Below are 21,444 nucleotides of genomic sequence, written 5' to 3'. Positions count from 1 at the left end.
AATAGTTACAAGCCTTAAATGTCCCCTAAAGAGCTCAGCAGCAATGGTTTCTATGGTCAGAGGCGGTGTTTTAGTGACACATTTGCATGTTGCGCGACTTGTGAGAGACTTGTTAGACTTCTAATCCACTCAACAATGTAAAATATTGAAGCAAGCGACCATGCCTCTGGACTGAATCTGTGATGTTTGGGGTTTGGGTTTGGGGGGGGGGGCTGGCTGCAGTTGAGGGGCCCCTGTCTGGAAAAGAGTGGCAGGGGAGAAAAGTGGGAGCCAAAGAAGAACTGGAATGGAGGAGTCGGCGTGTGGGGGAAGGTACAGAATTGGGATTTAGAGAAAAAGAAAGAGGGGGCAGGGTACTAGAGAGCGGGGGGATTGATGGAGAGGGAGAAATTATTGATAGAAGAGAGAGGGGAGACTGAAGTGGGTTAAGTGAGATCTCTTAATCTGTGTATGTCCCAGTGTGAGGGGAAGTGCTCGGTCTGAGAGGAGAGGCCTACTGTTAACACTCGCATTCAGTTCAGCACGATGTGAAGCTGCTGTGAAACCTCGCTCTGAGGAGGATTCTGCCCCAACAGGAATCTTGTCTGAGTGCCTTAATTAAAATGTATGAATTTGTCAGCATTACAGATGTAACCCCAGATGTATAAATATGATCGTGGATATCAAACTCAGTCTGTCCAGCTGACTCACCAGTCTGTAATCAATACTGTGAACAAGCTGAGCTGAGGCAGAAGCCTAAAACTTTGAAGCCATAGACGAATAATCAGCTCTGACCTCAGGAGTCCTCTCCTCCACAGAAACACCCCACCTGGCCCAGGACCTGGAGGACCGCAGCGTGGTGGTCGGGGACACGGTGGCCCTGCAGTGTAAGGCCCTGGGCAGCCCGCCGCCTCGCATCACCTGGCTGCGCAACGACCAGCTGCTGCGCCCCTCTGACAGACACCACTTCACCCCGGGGAACCAGCTGCTGGTCATCGGCTCCGCCTCGCTGGAGGACGCCGGCCGCTACACCTGCCTCATGTCCAACACCCTGGGTACCGAGCGTGCTCACAGCCAGCTGGTGGTGACCGGGCGGCGCAGCCCCTGCACACCGCAGGTGGGGCCGAGCACGGTGACTATAGGGATCATAGTCATCGCTGTGGTGACGAGTATCGTGGTGACGTCGCTGGTGTGGGTGTGCATCATCTACCAGACCAGGAAGAAGAGCGAGGAGTGCAGTGTCACCAACACAGGTGATCTTGGATCTGTTATGTGTCATTATCATGGAATTCTTTTTTTTAAGGCAATCGCAACAAAAAAAGTAATCTGCCTAAAAAACTGATATGGCTGTAAACTTTTTTTGTAATCAATTAATCTGTTCATGATTTGCAGATGAATTATTTAGTCTATGGGGAAAAAAATGACAATGAGCCCAAGGTGACTCAACAATCTTTTCTCTTCTGTTATTTAATTTAAAATAATAAAAACACAAAAGGAACGAATCTTAGCAAATAAAGCAGATATTTTCCACATTTCACAACATCTGAAACAAAGAATTTATCAGCAGAGCAGGGCTGCAACTTTTATTACTAAATCTATTAATCTGTTGTTGGTTTTTCTTGATTTACATATTAATGGTTTACTTATAAAATGTCAGAAAATAGTAGAAAAAAAAATAAATCCAATTTGACATATTCACATGAGTTGTTTTGTCCAGCTAACAATCCAAAACGCCACAACATTCAGTTAAATATCAGAAGACTCTGGAAACCAACAAATATTCATGTTTTAGAAGCTACAACCAGAGAACATTTGGCATGTTTTCTTAAAAAATGACTTTAGAAACTTTGAAAACTGCACATTTGAGATGGTGGAACCCGTGATTTTAGTTTTTGCTTTAAAAATGACTTGAACGATTAATAGATTATCAAAATAGTAATTAATGAAGCATAAGTTTTTGCTCTAGTGTCACAGTATCCACAGCCCTGGTTGTAATGTCTTGTGTTCTTTCGTCTCTCCCAGATGAGACGATAGTTCCTCCAGACGTTCCCAGCTACCTCTCCTCCCAGGGCACTCTGTCCGAACGGCAGGATGTGTGCATCCGCATGGAGGCCGGTGGCGGACCTCAGCCCAACGGACACGTCGTGGACACAGCAGGTACCCGACTGCTCCGCCTCTGCTCGGACTTCCAAATGTTTGTTTGCCCAGCAGTTTCTCCCACTTTCCCATGAGTTAAGTTTGTGTGTTGCACAACAATGAAAGGAAGCGCCGCTGTCTGTGAAGGCCTGCTCGGCATCAGAAATAATTACAGCACAAACCCTAACCAGTTGTTGACATGCAGTTGTTGATTTTCTGTCTCCAAATCATCTATTTCCCCTCTCCCCACCTGCAGGTTTCGACGGCGCAGTAGTGTGTACGGATTGTATGGAGAATGGCAGCAGCTACTCCAAAGATCCTGACTACCTGGGACACGGATTTGGACCCACTGGAGGCATGGAGTACCAGCAACACGTCGCTCCCCCGCCCTACTCTCACTGTTATCCAGGGGAGCAGCACTCGACCCCGCTGTGCAACGGAACACCCAACGGGATGCGAAAGGACATTCAGGGATCCACGCTTCCAAAAAACCACGACACGTTACAACTGAACCTCCATGATAGAAAAGGTAAGGGGATTAGAGTGCAGTTTAAATGTACTTTGAATGTTTCGAAAGAAAGTTTGTAGCCTTCATTATGACTGCTAACAAATGCTAACAGCCTTATCCTTTAGACAAAAGCACTTTTCCTTTTTAAAGCCCCAAACTGTCCCAGTTTTTCGAGGAATAAAATCAGGTGATACCATGAGAAACGATCAGCAGTTTAGGAACCCCTGTCGAGGCAAATTCCTTTGAATGTAGTTGTTGATGGATTGGTTCCTACCAGCATTTGACAGTGTATCATATTTGCACGCCCAGAGCCCCTCAGGATATCTCTCTGAAAACACTGTAAAGACGCACTGACTTCTCCCTGCTGTTGCACGTCTGGGCCTGTTCCGAGATCCAGCTTCTTTTGGGAGGACTGATACCGGTGGTATTGGCCTCCAAATACCAATTCTCACCTCCGCATGTCAACGCAGCCCTGTGCATACATTCCACCGCCTCTGTATCCTAAAGCTGAATGCATATTTGTCATTGACTTAAACTTCCCTCCTTTTGTTCGCCAGCAAGCAGAGCGGGTCAAGCACCGGCGCTCTCTCCATCACAGGAGGACTCCTTCCACAAGCCGGTGAAGCTGGACGCCGTGACGAGCCATGGAGGCCTGGACAGTGACTGTGAGCCTGAGTTAAGGCAGACCCTGCTCTCTAACGGACACACCCTCAGAGCCTCTCAGAATGAGAGCGCCCCCCTAAGGAGAGCCAGCGACTAGCAGGCGCTCCATCCAGCCCAAAATGTTGGACTCGCAGTAGCTGAGTGGGCTAAACATGTTTTTTTTTTTTGTTTTCTTTTGCACTGGGAAAGTAACTGCTACCTCATATCGAGGCGATTGATCCTGAGCCTCCTGGATCTGGACTGAAAGGGAGCACCAGGAAGGGGGAAAAGGCAGGGGGCATCCGGAGTTTGAAGGTGGAGCTTGTGTGGGTGGCGTCCCATCTGAGCGTATCAGCTGTACATAGTTAAAAACCTTTCTTTGGGAGGTGACCAATAAAAGTTCTAGCTCCAAAAAAATGTGACTTGCATTTGAAGCATGTAAATGTAGGGAATCTTGTACAGTATGTGTATGTGCAAGGGGGGAGAAAAAAAGAGGAATATACCTTTTGGACATTTGACTGTACATAAGAGTTTTCTTATATTATATATTATATAACTTTTACAAAAGAGTATTTGAATTTATGTGCATGACAAAGAAAGGAGTGATGGTATTTTTATTTTTCTTCAACAAAAAAAAAAAAAAAAAACAGCCCTTTTCAGCTTTTACCAACATTCAGCTGCGGTGCCTTATTGCATGATCAAAGAAAACTCAACTTGTAATAGCATATACCCAGAAACTTTTTGTGAGAGATACTGGTACACTCTTTATAGCAAACAAAACAAACACTTGATTGCACTTGAATGTTTTTTTGTTTGTTTTTTCTCTGCCAACCATGGCCTTACAGAAACACAACTCACGTTCATTGTAATTGTATGAAGGAAGAGCTTTGATGTCAATTATTTTTGGTACGTCAGATGTTTTCAAGCTGGGATATTTGTGGGGGCACTCTGTTAAAGCACTTTTTTTATATTCACTTCATAAACAAGCAAGATTGTGTACCTGCCAGTAGGAATGCGGGGAAAACCTCCTGTGTGAGGAGACATTCCACTTGTTCCGACGCGGTAAAGTCGACAGTACGTGCTGTACCATTAAGGCTCTTCCACCTGTTTCACAATACTACAAGTTACTGCGAAGCTGCTCTGATCCAGTTTGGGAGAAAATATTCTTCTGTACTCCAAGAAAATTACTTTTGGCTCAAGTTTGCAACCAGATGTGGTCAAACGTAGGCTAACAGCTGTTTTGTAAGCTAGTAATGATCTCAGTTGTGTGTTCTTGGTCACATTCATAATGTGGAATGCTTAATTATATCTTTCTCATGCTATGAATTCAAGAAAGACGGAGAATCAGGGAGAATGATGTCGTGTCATCATGTTACTGCTGTAATGTGCCTCAACATCCACCGTTGTGCATTTAAACGGCCAGTATTCTGCCTCTGTCACATCACCACAGTGTAACAAGGACATTTCTACATCATCACTACAGTTAGAATAAGGTTGTTGTTTTTTTTGAGGTAACTCAAAAGGTGCAGGTTCATGCTGTGAACAGCGGGGGCGGGGGGGGCTTGTGAAATTTGCTCTAACCAAACATGGAGGTTTAATGCAGTCAACTGTTGTGATCCCCTGATACACTGGCTCAGAAATCAGTCAAAGTAGTTTCATAGTCTAATGTATGCATGCGTTTCGCCAGCGTGTCCTCGTCTGAGCTGTGTTCTGGTACCAGTGGCCTTATCAAGGTAAACTGGAGGACACGCTCCTCTGGTTACACCTTATAGCACCTATCAGAGACGTTTTTTTTTTTTACCAGCAAGACCAATCAGAGATCTCTGGAAAACCCAATCCCAGTGCAGCTGGTAAAAGGGACAAGAGGGAGCGAGGCGCAGTTTGTGTTTCGGAGTAATTTATTGAAACAAACCGTTGTACCCATGTCAAAGCTGAAACAGTGAAGTGTCTAACGTGGCATTGAAGTGTCTAATAAAATCCCATTTTGCTATTATTGCACGTGTTTCGCTTGTTTTGTCGCCTGCGTGAACAGAATGAAGGGACGTTTCAGTGAAAACACAATGGCAAACAGCTGAGTTAGCGTTTAGCGCCGCTCTCACGTCACAGTGGTTGTGGAGAAGCCATCAATTCAAATGGAGCATGCAGAAAGACATGAGATCCAGAGACCTTGATCTTCAAAGCGGTGAAGTAGCTTATGCCTGGACCACAAACACACACACACACACACACGCACACAAAGCTAATCTTCCAACCAGGAATGTGCCCTGGCTCCCTGAAGCTCCAAAGACAGCAGGCATATTTTTTCCTTCTGCGGGCTGTTTAAAATATTTTCTATTGAGTCTGAGCTGACTGGGGGTCAGTGGCTGACCAGAATGTGCATTCCAGATGGGTGTTTGTCACCGAGTGATTGACATGCCCCCAGCCGTGGCCTCCACCAATCACACGCCGACCATTGTTGTCCAACAGCCTAGTGACAAGCAGCATGACAAACACTCCCACCTGTGGGACCATCAGTCTCCCTTCGGCCCCCCCGACAGGATTTATCAAGTCTTCACTTTTACCTCCACAGTGACTGCAAAGGACAACACTGAGCCAATTCACTCAATACAAGGGGAAGCTACAGCTACAGCTAACTGCTCTTGCATATGTGGTTGAAATCATCCTTCTTCAAACCGACGTAGGGGAGTGATTTGTTACTCTTGTAATGAGTTATCTTGGATAACTGTGTGCTCTTATTTTGGAAACGTGGAAACCATCCGTTAGTACTGCAATGAATCCCTAATAAATCATCTAATAAAGTACATAATGCATTCATTTAATTCCAGCCTTTGCTACACCACAGACTTACACAATTTGTGGAGTATCCAATAGAACAAACAATGGTAAGTATTAACACAGGAAAACAATTAAGCCATGTCCAAACCTGTAACCTAATAAAATGTAACTGAAACTAACCTATGACTGTGTTTTTAATTTAAGTCATCATAAGCTTAGCTGTGAACTGTAACATAATGCGAACACAAACAGATAGTAAGTGGTGCACTGCTACACAAGCAAAGGTAAATTATAAAAATAAACACTTACATGAGTGCTATGTATAAAATAACATGGTGCAATGTGTATGGTCACCTGTAAGGGACAAGTGGTGAGCAAACCCACTGTCACAATTATTAATCAGCTTTTTTCCCCTCACAGAATCAATTCCTGTGTAAGGCCAGTTGCAATTACATCTGTAGCTCATGCTGTATCGTCTTAACTACTGATATTTATTAAATGGTCAGTTTAGACAAAACAAAAACATATTTTTTCCCTTGATCTTGACATGCAGCAACTAGGCAAATAAATCAAAACCATCTGCATACCACTTGTAAGTCGGAAAAATAGCTTTTTTTTGTGATTTAGGTGAACGGACCCTTAAGCTGATGATACACGGAGCAACTTTTAGAGCAATCGTGCAGGGCAACGTTGCCATCAATGATAATGAGTAAAGATTACTACCGTAATCCCCTTCCCCCACCATTCCGCCACCCGCCCCGCCCCTATCTGTTCAAAACATAGCCAGATTTGACCAGCAACATTGCTCAAAAAGTTGCCCCGTGTATCATCAGCTTTAGGTTTGTGCACGGCTTTTATTTTGCCTATTCCAAGTAAACAAATACGAAGTAATCTAGCCAGTTTAATTTATACTATTTGTTCTGTGATAAAAGTACATTTAATTTATTGTATTATAATCTATAATACAATCTCCCTCTTTAATTTCTTAAAGGATTGTTTGTACAGTTCAGGAAATACGCTTTCTTGCCGAGATTTAGATGAGAAGATTGATTCCACTCCCAACACATGTAACACACATTATATATATATATATATATATATATATATATATAAATAACTCGGCAGTGAAAAGTCAACCGTGATAACAATTTGTATCTCATCAACATTTGCTATAAGTATCCTCATTGGACGGAGGAATGAACAAATGTTCTCTCAAAACTACAGCTAATTATTTAACACCGTATGCTCCACCGGTGGGATTAATAAAAGGCTGTTTTTTATCAAACTAACTTTGGACAAGCCTGCACTTTCACACATTTGAGATGAAGGAATAACTCCTTCCAGACTCTTTTTGACAAGAGCTCCAAACACAAATGAAGTCAACTTATGTAAATCACCCATTTAATTAATTTCACTTCATGTAGGACGAATGGGAGGTTTTGTAAAAGATTAGCAACACTAAATATCCTTTTCCAGTCCCCTAATAAAAACATTTCACAATAAACACATAGATAGATAAAAACCCAAACTAAAGCAAAAACTAATGCAGGACTCCTGAGGCTCCCAATAAAACTAAAGCCTTGTGAATTTAACAAAGTGTTCTATTGTTGTAGGCATCTTAAGTATAAAATGAAAGCTCTTGCAGGTGGATGAGCTCAGTTGTGCTCCAGCAGGAATGTAACAACAGTGAGATATTACTGCGGCTCTCCCAGGTGGGTCTTTATCACAGGTGGCCTGGCTTAGCAGAGAGAAAAAATATATTGATAAAACACTGAAAATGATCATAAAACTATGTAGAGGAACCTGTACGGGGAGCCTAAGGATTCACCAAACACTCAAAGCATAAAAAGAAACGGTCTTTAATACCATAAGTCTGTCACACACACATTAAACAGTAAAGATGCTGCATTGCTAGTCCTGTGTGAGGCTTAATTTCATCAAACCGCTGGTGCTGTTACAGTGTGAGCTCAGGCTGCTCAACTCAACTACCGCAGGGCACTGATGAGCAGGAATGCAGCACCCTGGGTAATGCGATCAGCCCCGCGGATGACTCTTCCTCGAAGCACCAGGTGGACCTTGCTTCTTGAGGAGGGGGCCAGCAGTGTGGAGGTGCATGGAGGGCCACCGGGGGAACGAGGGTGCTCCTTCTCCCCCTCCCGCTGCTCCTCCAACAGGTCAGGGCTCAGGACAGTCACTGAGGACGTGCTGCTATAGCAACGTGCGGCGGATCTTCTCGTAGGCTCCCAGAAAGATGAAACCGCCCACACTGATGAAAGTCACCCTCGGTACGCTGCCCGCAAACAGACTGCAGGGAAGGAAGAGAAAAAGCAACACGTGCCAATCATTTTAAAATCACTATTATGAATACAACTTCAAGCAAATTGGCATTTAAGGGAGTTTAGTAGCATCTAGTGGTGAGGGTTGCGAATTGCAACGAACGGCTCAGTGCATTCACGTGCTCCGCGGATGGTCCCATCTCCTGTGTGGTAAAGTCGTTCTTCTGACTTTGGTGTGTTCACGAGCTCTTAACATGGACGCTGTCCTATGTACACTTCATTCAGTCACCGCTCAACCCTCCCTTTCCAAGCACGCAGGAGAAGCTACGGTGGCCGACATGCTCTGTAGGCTCTTGGGCTAAATAATACATTTGCTCCTCTATTGTCCAAATTTCACTTCTCTTCTTACTTCTAATAAACCAGACGACTACTACTACTACTATTACTACTACTTCTACTTCTTCAGCATAGTTACAAAACGCTCTCTATAGAGCAGTTTGACAGTTTGGGCTACTGTAGAAACATGGCGGCGCAACATGGCGACATCTATGTAAGAGGACCTGTCGTGTTTGTAGATAGAAATGACTCATTCTAAGGTAATAAAAACACAATAGTTCATTATGTAAGGTCTTTATACACCACTGAAAACATAGTTATGTATATTATATTCCATTTCTGTCAATAGATTCTCCTTAACATTACACACCGAACGTTTAAATGTCCTTCCTGTACTACAACCAATGACAACACAATGGCAATGTCTAGTCCGCACACTTTCATTTAATCTGCGTTGTTCAAGTTCCTAATGAGCCTTTGCAAATTTAGCAACACATGACCCATTTCACACATATTATAATACACAATATATAATATATAACATAATTATGTGTGTGTCGGACACTTTAAAATGCTTCTACACTGCCGACATGTCAACATAATTGTTTGGTAAAATTTCTTTGGTCTTTTGACTTATTAGGCCGAAACACCAAAAGTGCTTTTTTTTGCTATTTTCGGCCGATTAATTTCGGTGGCTGAACATTCGGTGCATCCCTAGATGCAATCCTAATTCTATCAAATCCAGTCCGTTTTATTCAACTCACGCAGATGAAATGTGAGTGTACATTTACCTTTATATTTGTTTTTTTTATTTCTACACTGTGCATCAATTCACCTCCTGCTGCGATCTGTGCAACGTTTCGTATAAATCACATCTGTTTATAAAAGGTGTATATAATGTACAGATAACTCTTATTCTTATCTTTTTTTCTATTATATTTTCATTGAATGTGTTTTTTCTTATCTGTTGCGTTGTATCTGGAATTGCTGTGACAGGTGAATTGTCCCAGTGTGGGATCAGTATCTTACATTTACTTTTGTCGGTTTCACTGTTACATACACTGCATTCATAGGTGTATTTATAACATTTGACTTGTCTCTAACTGAAAGACCTTTGAATTTTCAGAATAACTGTGCTTAAAAAAAAGATAGCACCAGCCCCTTGTGGCTTCTGACTGGTTTGAACTAGTTTGTCTCTACTAAGCTAAAGCCACTGAGACATGAAGGAAAATGTGTTGTAAAAAAGTTTGCCTGCTGCAGCTTTAATTATCTCCACGAAGATCTCCACGTGAGCAGAGCTGAAGGGCCGCTCAGGCTGTATCAGGTGTCACTCCACCAATCAGCAGTATCTGGGAGTGATTTACTGCGCATTCATGGAAGCAGGGCCCTCGTGCTTGGGTGCAGAGATCCATGGGAGCGGGTCAAACATGAGGCCTTGTTCGTGGAGCCACTTTTTACAATAAATAAAAAGAGTTACAGCGACTGAGGCCCAAGAAGAAGCTGCTGACGTTGCGGGGGTCAGACGATGTGATGAGCCATGAGAGAGCACCCATCTCCCAAGAACCAGCCCCCTTCTCTCCCCCTCCCAGCTACGCACAGCTGTTTTTGGGATTAGGCTTCAAGCCCCCCCCCTGGGGCCTCCCTGGAGCCCCCCCCCCCCCCCCTTTTCTTACTTTCTCTCTCTTTCTTTTTCTCTCTCTCTCTGTGCGTGACTGATGGCCAGATGACATCCACACATGTCCATCTGCTGTCCATCCATCCATTTCTCTCGGCCTCTCCATCCAGCGACGGCCCCTTCAGCTGGCTCAGTTGTTCGGGGATTTCTCCTCCGTCTCCCTTTTCTTGCTGCGTCATCCACTTCTCAGACACATGCTCACTGCGTCCCGTCTGTTCCATCTGCCTTTGCGTGTCTCTTTCTCCTTTTTATTCCCCCCCCATCTCTCTCTCTCTGTCTCTCTCGCTGTGAATTTGCCTACCAACACCTTCTGTCTGCCAATAAGCCCCCACGCTCACATGGTCTGGCCCCATCAGATCCAGATGTACTGGATAGAAGAGTACTTGTCCGTTTGTGGACGTGTGCCTGTGAGAGAGTGTGTGTGTGTGTGTGTGTGTGGGAGGAGAAGTGTCTATGCACACAAAATGGGTGTCTGCATTCATCACCTGCGTGGCTGTGGGTGTTACTACTTCTGTCCATTTTAAATTTTCAAAATGCTTAATAAATATAACACGTTTAGTTTCCATCAGCTGTGCTTGCACAGAGATTCCGAAATGTTTACCTTTTTCACGGCAGACATTTTGACTTGTCATAGGAGGGAAAGCACTATTAACATTAATGATGGCTCAGTTCTATTCATGTGTCCCAATAAGCCATGACAAGTGTGACGGAGCCAGCATACTAGGACCCTGAAGCTGAAGCAGCCAACTGGAATTAAGCATCATTATTTTACTATTTGTACTTTTTTTTTTTTTGCAACAGTGACATGTCAGAATGTCTTCTGTAAACAAGTTTCCAAGATCTTGTAATTTGTGGGCGGGTTGGTGTCTGGCTTTGGAGTTTTCGTTGCAAATGAGGGCCTAAGGACAAGGAGGAAACAACTTCAAGTTCTTCAGCCTCTTATTATTTGTTGTGTCATTAGATAAAAGCACTTCCAGAGCCAAATGGACCTAATTACAAGTGAGCATGTTAGGTATTTTTTATGAAATCATCAGGGTTATCCTTGGCCCTGTTTTGGAGTCTACAAATGTATAAGTCTGTTTTACTGCTGCGTGTAAAATTTGAAAAAACATGTGCATTCACGTGTCCCTCAGATGCTCCCATTTCTGGTTTTGTGAAGTCTTTCTTACGACTTTAGTGTGTTTGTGAACTTTTAAGACGGTACTATAAAGAAATGATTTTTGTCCTAGAGTTGGTACTGTACTATTACATTACATGAGACCACTAAAATATTGATTGTACTACAAATATTGCTAATGAATAACCTTCCTAATTAATTTGGGTCACTATACATGGACAGCAAACTAATTGTTATTATCTAATACATTATTACAAACGAGCAAAAAATGTCATTGCAATACGTGATTTTTCACTATGAATCAAAGGTTTCTAACCATTAACCAACTTTGTCCACCATTTTTCTACGTGTATGACCCAACAACTCGGCAAGTCGTGTACCAAAATTTCCCCACGACTTTCCAAGTTGTTGTCCCGACTCCAGGGGGTGTTCACATGAATTTTCCCAGTCGGGAAAGTATTTTTCCGATTATTCCTACACCACATCTCTCTATCATCTATCTTTCTAGGAGCTAAAAGTCTGGATATCTCGGACTCTGCCGCTTCAGTTTAGACCATTCTTTCTTAATTTGTCATTTGCGAGTCTCCCAACTTTGTGGAATCGTATGACGATCCGCGATCTTTTGTGATCATAGTTTCCTCCTGCATATCAAAAAAGAAGGTTCTTAAGTCAACTTTTATGCAAACACGGACAAGAAGTGAAATAAAGTGCTCAGAAAAATAGATCGTGATGATGATCATCTGGTGTGAGATATGGTTAAAAATCCTAGGAAAAAAACTAGTGGGTAAATCCCTTGGGTAAAATTTTTTTTTTTTTTTCCTACTATCAGAATCAGTCCATGGGCTGTAGTTCATTTCTCTTAACTGCCCTACATTTAGCTACTCTTTCACTGGAAAAGATTTGGGTCACAAACAAACTCGCTGCTTGCACAAAGCTATACAAGGTGCCAAGAATGCCAGGGATCTCCCGGCCATTCACATATACGCCACGTTTCAGAATGTGGCCGGCCCAGATCGGGTGTGTTTTTAAGAGACGGCCAGTGACGGGTTAGACACAAAGAGAGTATGTGTGCCAGAGAGAGAGAATTCCAAGTCTGTTTGTGTAAGCATGCGCTGGTGTAAATGCTCCAAATAAACGTGGATACATTAGTCAGAGGTCGCTGTCCTGCCCTTCAGAATGCTCTTTCCACCTCAACATGCCGTTCTATCGCCACCTGATGAAACATAAGCCTCAGGCAAGTACTTAGCATTACTTACAAAGGAACATTACACATGATCCCAAGCTAAAATCCAAGGAAAGAAAGAGAGAAAAGCAAAGAAACACAAACTCTTACACTGAGCAGCTGGGCAGCCACACAACAACACAGTAGACACAACAAGTCCTGACATATTCCACTCTGTCTTCTCCTGGTGATGGGCCTGATTGCCAGCAGTGTGGGGAATTAACTCATTTTAATCTCAACACTCTTGTTTTGTCTCAGCTCTTGACTACTGTTACATTTCCTGTCTGGGATCAGGCCCACCTGTGGACTCTTGAGACGTCAAAGCAGAGCCAGAGCTCAAATATTCCCCTCGGTTTCCCCCCGTTTGCCCTGACTCATTCTGACATCACGGCCTGGCCAGCCGCTGTCATCCCTCTATTGCGGGCCAACCGCCTCTCCTGAGGAATCGGACTAAATATAGTTTCAAGGCAGGGCATGAGAGTGCAGAGGATGAGCAGTGAACTCAAAGAAAATGTCTTGGCTGCAGTTTAAAAAAATGCGGGTGCTCTTGAAGAGGAGAAAAGTGGGAATCTTCAAATGTATGTGGGAGCAAATTTCTGGCACTTGTGTAGGAGCAGGAACATTGCCGAGGTAATAATAAGTAACCTTTATTAGTTATGGGACTTTTTCATAGGATGCATTCAAAACAAATAGCTCAGTTTTAACCTGTGACGTACGGTTTGACGTTTGAAACATTCCTTCAGTAGGGGGTGGATCTACTTGAATGTCGGGGACAAAAGGTGGATAATGATAACAAAAACACAGATGTTATAGCACTTTCCCTAAAAACACAAAACCCAAATGTGTCCGCCCAAGCCCCCCCCACACACAGTGAAGGATACACACTGTGTCTGTGGCATAGGGTTTCTTTTTTTGTTTGTTTTTTTGGGAAAAGGGTGGCACATCTTTGCCAACAATACTCCTTTTCTCAACTGCAGACATCCTTGTTCCTCTGTGTTTTAGTATCTTTTGTTTAACGGATATGTCTGATAACAAAACTACCCATGAATTGATCCTATACTATCAATACACAAAGCATTATATAGTTTATTCCTCTGTGCCACTGAGCTCCAGCACAACAGTGTGCCACACCGTTGCGTTGGGTGACATGTTCCTTTATTACAATGAAAATGAGCACTGTGGCTTGTTCTGACTCATTCCTACATACACCGTCCTGCTGCTGTAAATAGTCATTAGCGCACCAAATCCATGGCTGAAAACAGTCCCCATCAAATGCGCTAATTTACTCCTGTTTGAGTGACATTTTCAGAAAACTACAGCGCCGAGCTATTTTAGGAGATTATTTAGCCTTTTTAAATTAGTTTTTTCTTGAGTAGGAACTAAGAGGCATGGGGCTGAGAGCCACAGGCAGGATGGAGAAGTACAAGACATGCGCTAACTCACTATTGGCTTTGATCTTATCATTTGTAGATTTTTAGACAACAATAGAAATATAGAACATGGCCTGACTTTTCTTTTAACTGTGCAGCATCAAATCCACTGAACAAATGTTTAGAATAAATTCCCTCTTTAGTATGCAATCTGTAGGCTGGGTTGGGATCCCCAGTGAATAGTAGCTTTTCTCCAGCAACAGTAGAGTGAAACTACAGCATGCATTAATGTAATTTAACGTCCAATTCCATCACGTTCTCAGCATCTATTTGTAAATTCATATTTACTCTTTACTATTGTTTGTAGGAGATGTTTCCTTGCTCCCATGAGGATGAATAGGTATGTGTGGTGAAAGGATATGAATGGTTTAAATCCCCCCAGAAATGCTTTTTAAAGCAGAAATACTCCACTGGGAGACCATCTGGATCTCATGCAGACCGACTGGCAGGAGAAAGTCCATTACAGACACCTACTACACCACATGACTCTACACCTAAAATCACATGTATATAAAGTGTCATGTATTTGATTTGAATTGGGTTTTTACTGTATTTCTTACTGTGAGGAACAACGACTCCTTATGTCATAAAAAGGACAATAACAGCTTACCACAGACTTCCAGAGCCTCTGCTTTGTTGTGTGTATGTGGTACAAACTTGTCATTTGTTAACCTTTCTTTCATTCTGGTTTACATAAGGAACAGAGCAGACACCGCCTGGAGGATTATTAGTCTTTGTTTTGACATGACTTCTGGTGCAGTTTTGTTGTTTTGCAGGTTACTGGGGAGGCCGGTGTGAGCTCTACCGGTCTCTGCTAACCCGGGGTCTCTGGGGCATGGCACACACATGGAAGCACTTTAGAGCTTCACTACACTGCAATTGGGCCTATTACCATAATTACAGCTTTAAAGCCCCAGCAATTTGTATCAGGCATGCACCAGCGCAACCACCAGGCCTTTGGCACTGCAGAGCAGACGGCCCCCCTTTTCCTTGCTACACACTCTCCTTTGTTTCTACATTGCATTCTCTCGTCTCTTTCTCATAGTTACTCTCTTTCTTCTCATTCTGCACCTTTCCTAGTCACATCCATATCAGGGGAGAACATGATTTGTCAGGAGTTAATCATGTTGCAGAGCTTGTGGTTAATCTTCTCTGGGCTGCACAATATGAGTGAGTTCTCCAGGTTGCCCCAGAAGATAGTTGGAGGTAAGATAGTGGAGGAGAGAAAGAGAGGAAAAACATCAAAAGGTTGCCGTGTGGTGCAGAGGTGGGGGTCTGGCTTCAAAGAGCTCCCCTGTACATTACCACTTGGTTACTGTTGCAGCTGGGAGAGTGGGATTTATGCTTTTCCACAGGGGCCCGCCAACTATCACCTCATTGAGATGGTGCAGTAGTCTCAAACATGATCTTTATTGAAATTGAAGGCTGGGTTATTGCTAATGTTTGAAAGCAGCATGTAGGGAATTACCCCTGGCTCATATTAAACACAAAGCTGAAATGTAATTTCTCTCCGATTAGATTCCAGCACTGCAGCCTACATAAACAAACAACAGTTTGGTTTGTGAGTGTGTGTTTGTGAGACAGAGGGAGGGAGAGAGATGTCCCACTGGTGGTTGGCCCAGTCCCAAACCAAATCTGCCATGAGCATTAAGCCGAGGTGCATCCTAACTAAATGATGGCAGCTTGTATACAAGCAGGCCTATTATTCACAGCGGCTGAGGGTTTGTTTTAGTGCTGGCAGCCCTCTGAGGCCCCATTAGACCTGGCCTTTTGTCCAGTGCGCATTATGAACACATCAAAACACTCAAATAAACCCTTCCTCTTGGCCCCTGTAACACCTTAATCAATAGGACAGCACAGCAAGTCAGCAGGAAAAAGCTTTTATGCATCTCATTTTTCAGCTGCGGCTGTAAATTCTCGTCCCCCAGAGTAGCGACTCTATCATCAAACTTGATTACGCGAGGGATCGGGCCTGAGTTAAATCAAATCATGTAAAATAAGAGGTTTTTAAATGGGCTGCCATAAAACGATTTGTGTGAAGAGGCTGTTTGGTTTGAAACCATCACGATGACACGTGCTCACCCTGTAATGCCTCTGCTCTTCCACACGTCGTAGAGCACCAGTGGGATGTTGCCGCTCGCAGTGGTCGACCCGGCCTAGAGAGAGAGAGAGAGAGAGAGAGAGAGAGAATACAGGTGTGATGACGGATGGATCGTCTCATTCACTTCCCGGTCCTCCAACAGACACTGTGTTTAGTCTTCCTCAACTGAGCTTCCTCCGACTCCCCCTCCTTCCCTCCCTTTCATTTCTTTCTCCTCATGGACAGCTGTGTCAGCGAAGGTGACACCTCCATAACCCGCCCAGCCATTTGCCCACCCAAAAACACACTCAACAAGTTCTCCTCCACACCCATCAGTCTAGAACTTTTATTTACACAATACAGCTTAGCTGGCCAGAGAGTTTTTAATCCATCACTGTGGAGCTGCGCGAGGGGTATGAGACCTGCATGGGTGGGACCATTCAGGGTTAAGTGAGGGTGGGTGGTGGCACCCCAGAGGAGACAGAAACAGAAAGAAGCAGTGCAGAGAAGCAAGGAGGGAGTACTGGCAGGAGGAGTATGTGTGTAGGTGTGTGCACGGCAATGCACACTACAGCTCACTGAGCATGTAGGAAACATTTTGTGGTGTCCGCTGTAAATTGTGACTCCAAGATCTCCTGGAAGGAGAGGAAGATTCCCTCATTTTATTCATGTGGTGGTGGTTGTGGGGCCTATTCCTTATGTTTCTGTTGGAGACAGGTGGCTGAGCAATGACTTTCCTCTCTCCTCGTCTGACAAGTTTTCTTTTCCTTTCCACTGTGGAATGGTGGAAGGAGGGAATGAAGAAGGGTGTCCAAAACACACACACACACACACACACACACACACACACACAGTCCCTGTGTAACTTGTGCTGACATACAAAAATATCTTCATGCAGCTCATTCTATACGTTTCTCTGGCTTATTTTGGCGTGCTGCTTTGTTATCTGAGTTTTGTGCGAGTACTACAGAATTAGCTTCATGTCTCCATGTTCTCTATCAGCCTGACATTGACTCCTGTGTTTGCCACATTTGGTACCAGTGGAGGGTAGCAAACATCATCAGCCTGAGAAGAAGAGCAGCGTTGTACAGTAGCAGCGTAGGCGGCGCACAGCAGCGCGGTGTGCCAGGCTTGTTGCCAGTGCCGCAGCCAGGGCGGCATGGCAGGAGTCCTGCCCTGGAGGGGCTTTACACGTTCAGCTGTGTCCTGAACGACCGCCCGCTTCGGTCTAGTCTGCTGTAACACACCACTCTTTCATTCTGCCTGCCGCAGAAAAGAAACAACCTTCTCCTCTGCTGCCGTGGGACGGAAACTAATGTGACAAGTTTCAACACCCGCACTTCCTCCCCTTCGTCCGATCCAAACCGTCCATACCCATCAACAGCAGCCCTGCTCTCTCTCAGTTTCTGTTTCACTCTCCTGCCTGGACTTGTCATCCTTTGCTGCCATGGGAGTTTGCACAACTAAACCAAACTTAAGTCTGACAAGTTTTTTTTTAAAATGACATGTTACTTTTTAGGGTCAAGGTCAGATTATAAAGTGCTTTAAAAACACACCAGGTTTGTGCCAAAGTGCTTTACAGCTAAATAAATTAGCAGATGTCCGAACAATGGATGATGCATGGTGTACGTTAGGTTACACTGACAGGAGCGGTGCAGAATTTACTTTTAACATTGTGGCAATTAAGAAACATTTTTAAAAAAATCAATTTTAAGTGACTATTACTGACGGGAACATGTTCCTCTTGTTGATCAACCTGATATACTTAGGTGTCATTTACACTGGGGATGTTGGGAACTTGTCCCCACCAATGGCTGATTTTGTCCCTACCAACTTTGTTGTTCTCAAAAAAGGCTTGCAACAAGAAATGTTAACTAACAAATGAAGGTTTATTTGCACAAAAAGAAAACACGCAAAGCAATGTTAATATAGAAGAAACAAATGTGCATTGTCTAAAAAAAGTAACGTGGTCAAAGGAATAGTTCAGGGGGGGTCTTTCTAACCTGTAATTGTAAATATTACAATATATTTCCCATACTCATGCCTTATATTCAAAAATCTTGAAATACAATTTTAGACACCCCTAAAATGGACCATGCCATTTCCCAACCTTGACGTTAGTTGGACGTCTTGTCTGAATCACTTGTAGCGGCAACTGCTCCAGTCCAGTGCATCACACGGGAATGGAGACGCTGCAGGTTAATGTCAGTAGTTAGCTATCTAGCTGCTTTAACACTTATCTTTCCTACCTTCAGAATTTTGTAATTAGCATTTATTTTACTTACAATGAGCCATCTGATGATAGCTAGTTGATAGCCCATCCTATCATTTCATTACCACTATGTCATTTCATATTTTATGTAATTGTCAGCTAACACTGGTGCTTAGGCATGAGCAGTGAAATTGTGGATTAGTTATCGTAGATACACATTTTAACATCAATATAGAGTTTATTATTTTACTTCTGTTGTGACTCTTTTTCTGAAACCTTTTTTATGATAGGCATGGCATTTGTTTTCGCTCTGGATTTCAGAAGTTCTGCCTGACTAGGTAGGCCTAAATGTTAAAATCCAGGTTTGTTATTTTAAATGTATTCAGTTTCATTTCTACAGCACCAATTAATAACAAAAGTCATCTCATTGCACTTTTTATATAGAGCAGGCCTAGAACGTACTCTGTTTAATATTATTTAAAGAGAACCAAAAATTCCTAATTTCCCAAAAGTGTCTGACTCCTGCTTTATTGAACCCAGATTACATTGCATTCACAGTCAACATGAGCAAGAGGAAAGGAAAAGGAAAAGAAAAATTAGTAATTTAAAACTTAAAATTATAAGAATTAGGAATTAGACATGATAATGAAGCCTGTATTTTATGATAGTGTCTTTGGTTCTATTTCAGCATTGTGTGGGTCTGTTTTAAGCGGAAATTAACCGCCATGTTGCGTCGCCATGTTTCTACAGTAGCTGAAAACAGACTAACAGTGCTACAGAGTGTGTTTTGTCACGACGTTCTTCTTGTTCTACTTCTGGTAGAATTCAGGCAGTGCAGACACTCATCATTACGTTGAATACGTACATTCTAAGTAGAAGAAGTACTAATATACAGCAGGGGTCTACAAGTAAGTTTTGCATTGGAGCAATATTTTCAACCATTAGATGTGGGTGGGAATATAAGACATAATATTGACATGCATCAACACGTTGTTCGTTTAGCTCAGTCAGTAAGGCGCAGGACTCTCACACTGAAGACTGAGTGTTCAAGACAAATGTTTTTTTCTCTCTTCAACAAATTGATTCTGCAGCAACTGTTTCTGATGGTTAACAACAAAACATGTGCTGCAGTGTTTGATCCACATCCATCAACCTACAGACGCTTTTTAATTTCCCCAGTATCTCCAGGCAGGGGACATTTAGGGGAATCATGTTTTCTGATGGATCTTTCAGAGGTGTGTCAAGCAGGCTACAGACTCTTTTAATGTCGTTCAGAAAATTCAAAAAGTAAAAGCTCAGTTCAACTCCAACTACAGCATTACAGTAAACAAAGCAAAACCACTAAAGAGGAAGTGATTAAGTGAGTAACTGCTGCCATGACTGAGATCTGTTTCAGCATCGCTACCAAAGTATTTATTTATTTATATTTTTTGCCGCTATCAAAGCACCATAATCTGGCAGCGGGCCAGATATTATTGTTGTCGGGCAGTTTTGGCAAGGGTCCATAATCACAGAGAGAATTAATGTGTTTCCCTTGTCAATTTTTGTATAAACTTTATTTAATGTGTGGTTTATAATGGACTGTGATGCAGAAACAGTGAAAGTGTTTCACACTCTTGGCTTTCCATGTTATCTGTCAGTCGCAGTAACATAGGGTTTTACTGAATAATTAAGTAAATAAATATATTTTCTTAATAAATATACCTAAAGAAACCTAATTTCTTGACTGGCTACTCTTTGCTGTTTCAGAACAGACACCTTTTGTGCTGTGTCAGCCACTGTAGCTGTCCTAAGTTCTGGACAGATGGTTGCAATTTGCAACCTCACCACTAGATGCCACTAAATCTTACACACTGAACCTTTAAGCAAAAAAAAACAAGCTACTGATTACTGAATTATATTACATAACATTTTTATATTTTGAATTGTCACCTGCCACCTGAATTTTGTGTTTCCCTTCAAATAAATAAACTATAAATAAAAAAAACATACTATAAATTTGTGCAAAATATTTCTCCAAAGTAAGTGTTGGAGTGCTGAAAATATATGACCCCCAACTCATGATCTCAATTCTTGCAAACCCAATATTAGGCATCTTCGCATCACGTGACCTAAGTGTATTGTCACTCACACCCCTAATCTGAGCCTTTATGTCCCCACTACTTTTCAACACAAAGTGACGCCCTTGCTGATTTATTTTGTGTGGGGACAAAAAGTAAAACAGGATATGCGGTGCAGCCGCTGCCGGCTTGACAAAGCACTCCTTCATGTTTCCGTGCTGCTTCAAGTGTTCGTTTGAAATAGGTCTAAAGTGATTTGGTGTTAGTGGTTAAAGGCCCTTCTTTATTTTCTAGAAGAGGTTGAACCACAGCATGTTTCAGCCAAGGTGGGACATTCCCAGTTAGAAGAGAGCTGTTTACAATCTTTTTGGAGATAAAAAACATATTCATTAAACATGGGTGTTATCAGCTGATAACGTAATAAGTAGAGGCTGTTAGGCTTCTTCGCAGTTTTTTTTCCAGCTTACCTGATGGTGCTTTAAGTGAATGAAAAACTTGGCCATATAAAGTTATAACCGAACTTGAGGCAGCGCAGGCCAAATCCTCTGCTGGTGGTAAATTACAGCTGCTGCATTTCAAATAATGTTTACAGGAAGCTTTTGTACCGTTCTGTTCCACCTACAGCCAACGGCTTCTCGCAAGAGATCAAGACTGTCTGAGTGTTTTCTTAATTCCAGTATCTTATTAGTTAGGACCAGGGAGGGAGGGTGGGTGTGGAGGAGGAACACTGTGTCTTTTCCAAGGACAGTCCGTGTATGTGTGTGTGATTGTGTGTGTGTGTGTGGGGGGGGGGGGGGGGGGGGGGGGGGGGGGGGAGACTCTGAACTCACTACCCTTTCCACACACACATAGGACATAGTGAGGGAAGCCAGGTATACAGTTAGAGCAAGCTACACCGCTACAGAGCGAGAGAGAGGGGGACTGTTAGAGAGGACGCACAGAGTAGAAGAGTTAACAGGCAGGACACCTTCTGGTTCACCTCTCAGTGACAAGCAG

At 43.0% G+C, this 21,444-nt stretch overlaps 2 protein-coding genes across 5 annotated transcripts in view; one reads left to right on the top strand and one right to left on the bottom strand.

The window, feature by feature from the left end:
• The window catches only part of lrig1 (leucine-rich repeats and immunoglobulin-like domains 1), a 39,076-nt gene extending 33,818 nt beyond the window's left edge, over window positions 1–5,258 (top strand). For both annotated transcript variants that reach the window (XM_046075872.1, XM_046075871.1), the window contains exons 15-18: window positions 798–1,232; window positions 2,002–2,136; window positions 2,372–2,644; window positions 3,181–5,258. In XM_046075872.1, coding sequence (XP_045931828.1) covers window positions 798–1,232; window positions 2,002–2,136; window positions 2,372–2,644; window positions 3,181–3,383 — 1,046 coding nt within the window. In that variant the 3' untranslated portion in view covers window positions 3,384–5,258. The remainder of the gene's footprint in view (window positions 1–797; window positions 1,233–2,001; window positions 2,137–2,371; window positions 2,645–3,180) is intronic.
• Window positions 5,259–7,883: 2,625 nt separating this feature from the next.
• Window positions 7,884–21,444, bottom strand: part of slc25a26 (solute carrier family 25 member 26) — a 108,679-nt gene continuing 95,118 nt past the window's right edge. For 2 of the 3 annotated variants that reach the window (XM_046075987.1, XM_046075985.1), the window contains 2 exons: window positions 16,179–16,252; window positions 7,884–8,345 (listed from right to left, as the gene is read on the bottom strand). In XM_046075987.1, coding sequence (XP_045931943.1) covers window positions 8,249–8,345; window positions 16,179–16,252 — 171 coding nt within the window. In that variant the 3' untranslated portion in view covers window positions 7,884–8,248. The remainder of the gene's footprint in view (window positions 8,346–16,178; window positions 16,253–21,444) is intronic. The other variant, XM_046075986.1, reaches the window with a different exon arrangement.

This window comes from Micropterus dolomieu, linkage group LG18, assembly GCF_021292245.1.
Source record: "Micropterus dolomieu isolate WLL.071019.BEF.003 ecotype Adirondacks linkage group LG18, ASM2129224v1, whole genome shotgun sequence".
Taxonomy (NCBI): domain Eukaryota; kingdom Metazoa; phylum Chordata; class Actinopteri; order Centrarchiformes; family Centrarchidae; genus Micropterus; species Micropterus dolomieu.
Note: the sequence above shows the minus strand (reverse complement) of the source record. Positions and strands in the feature narration are given on the sequence as shown.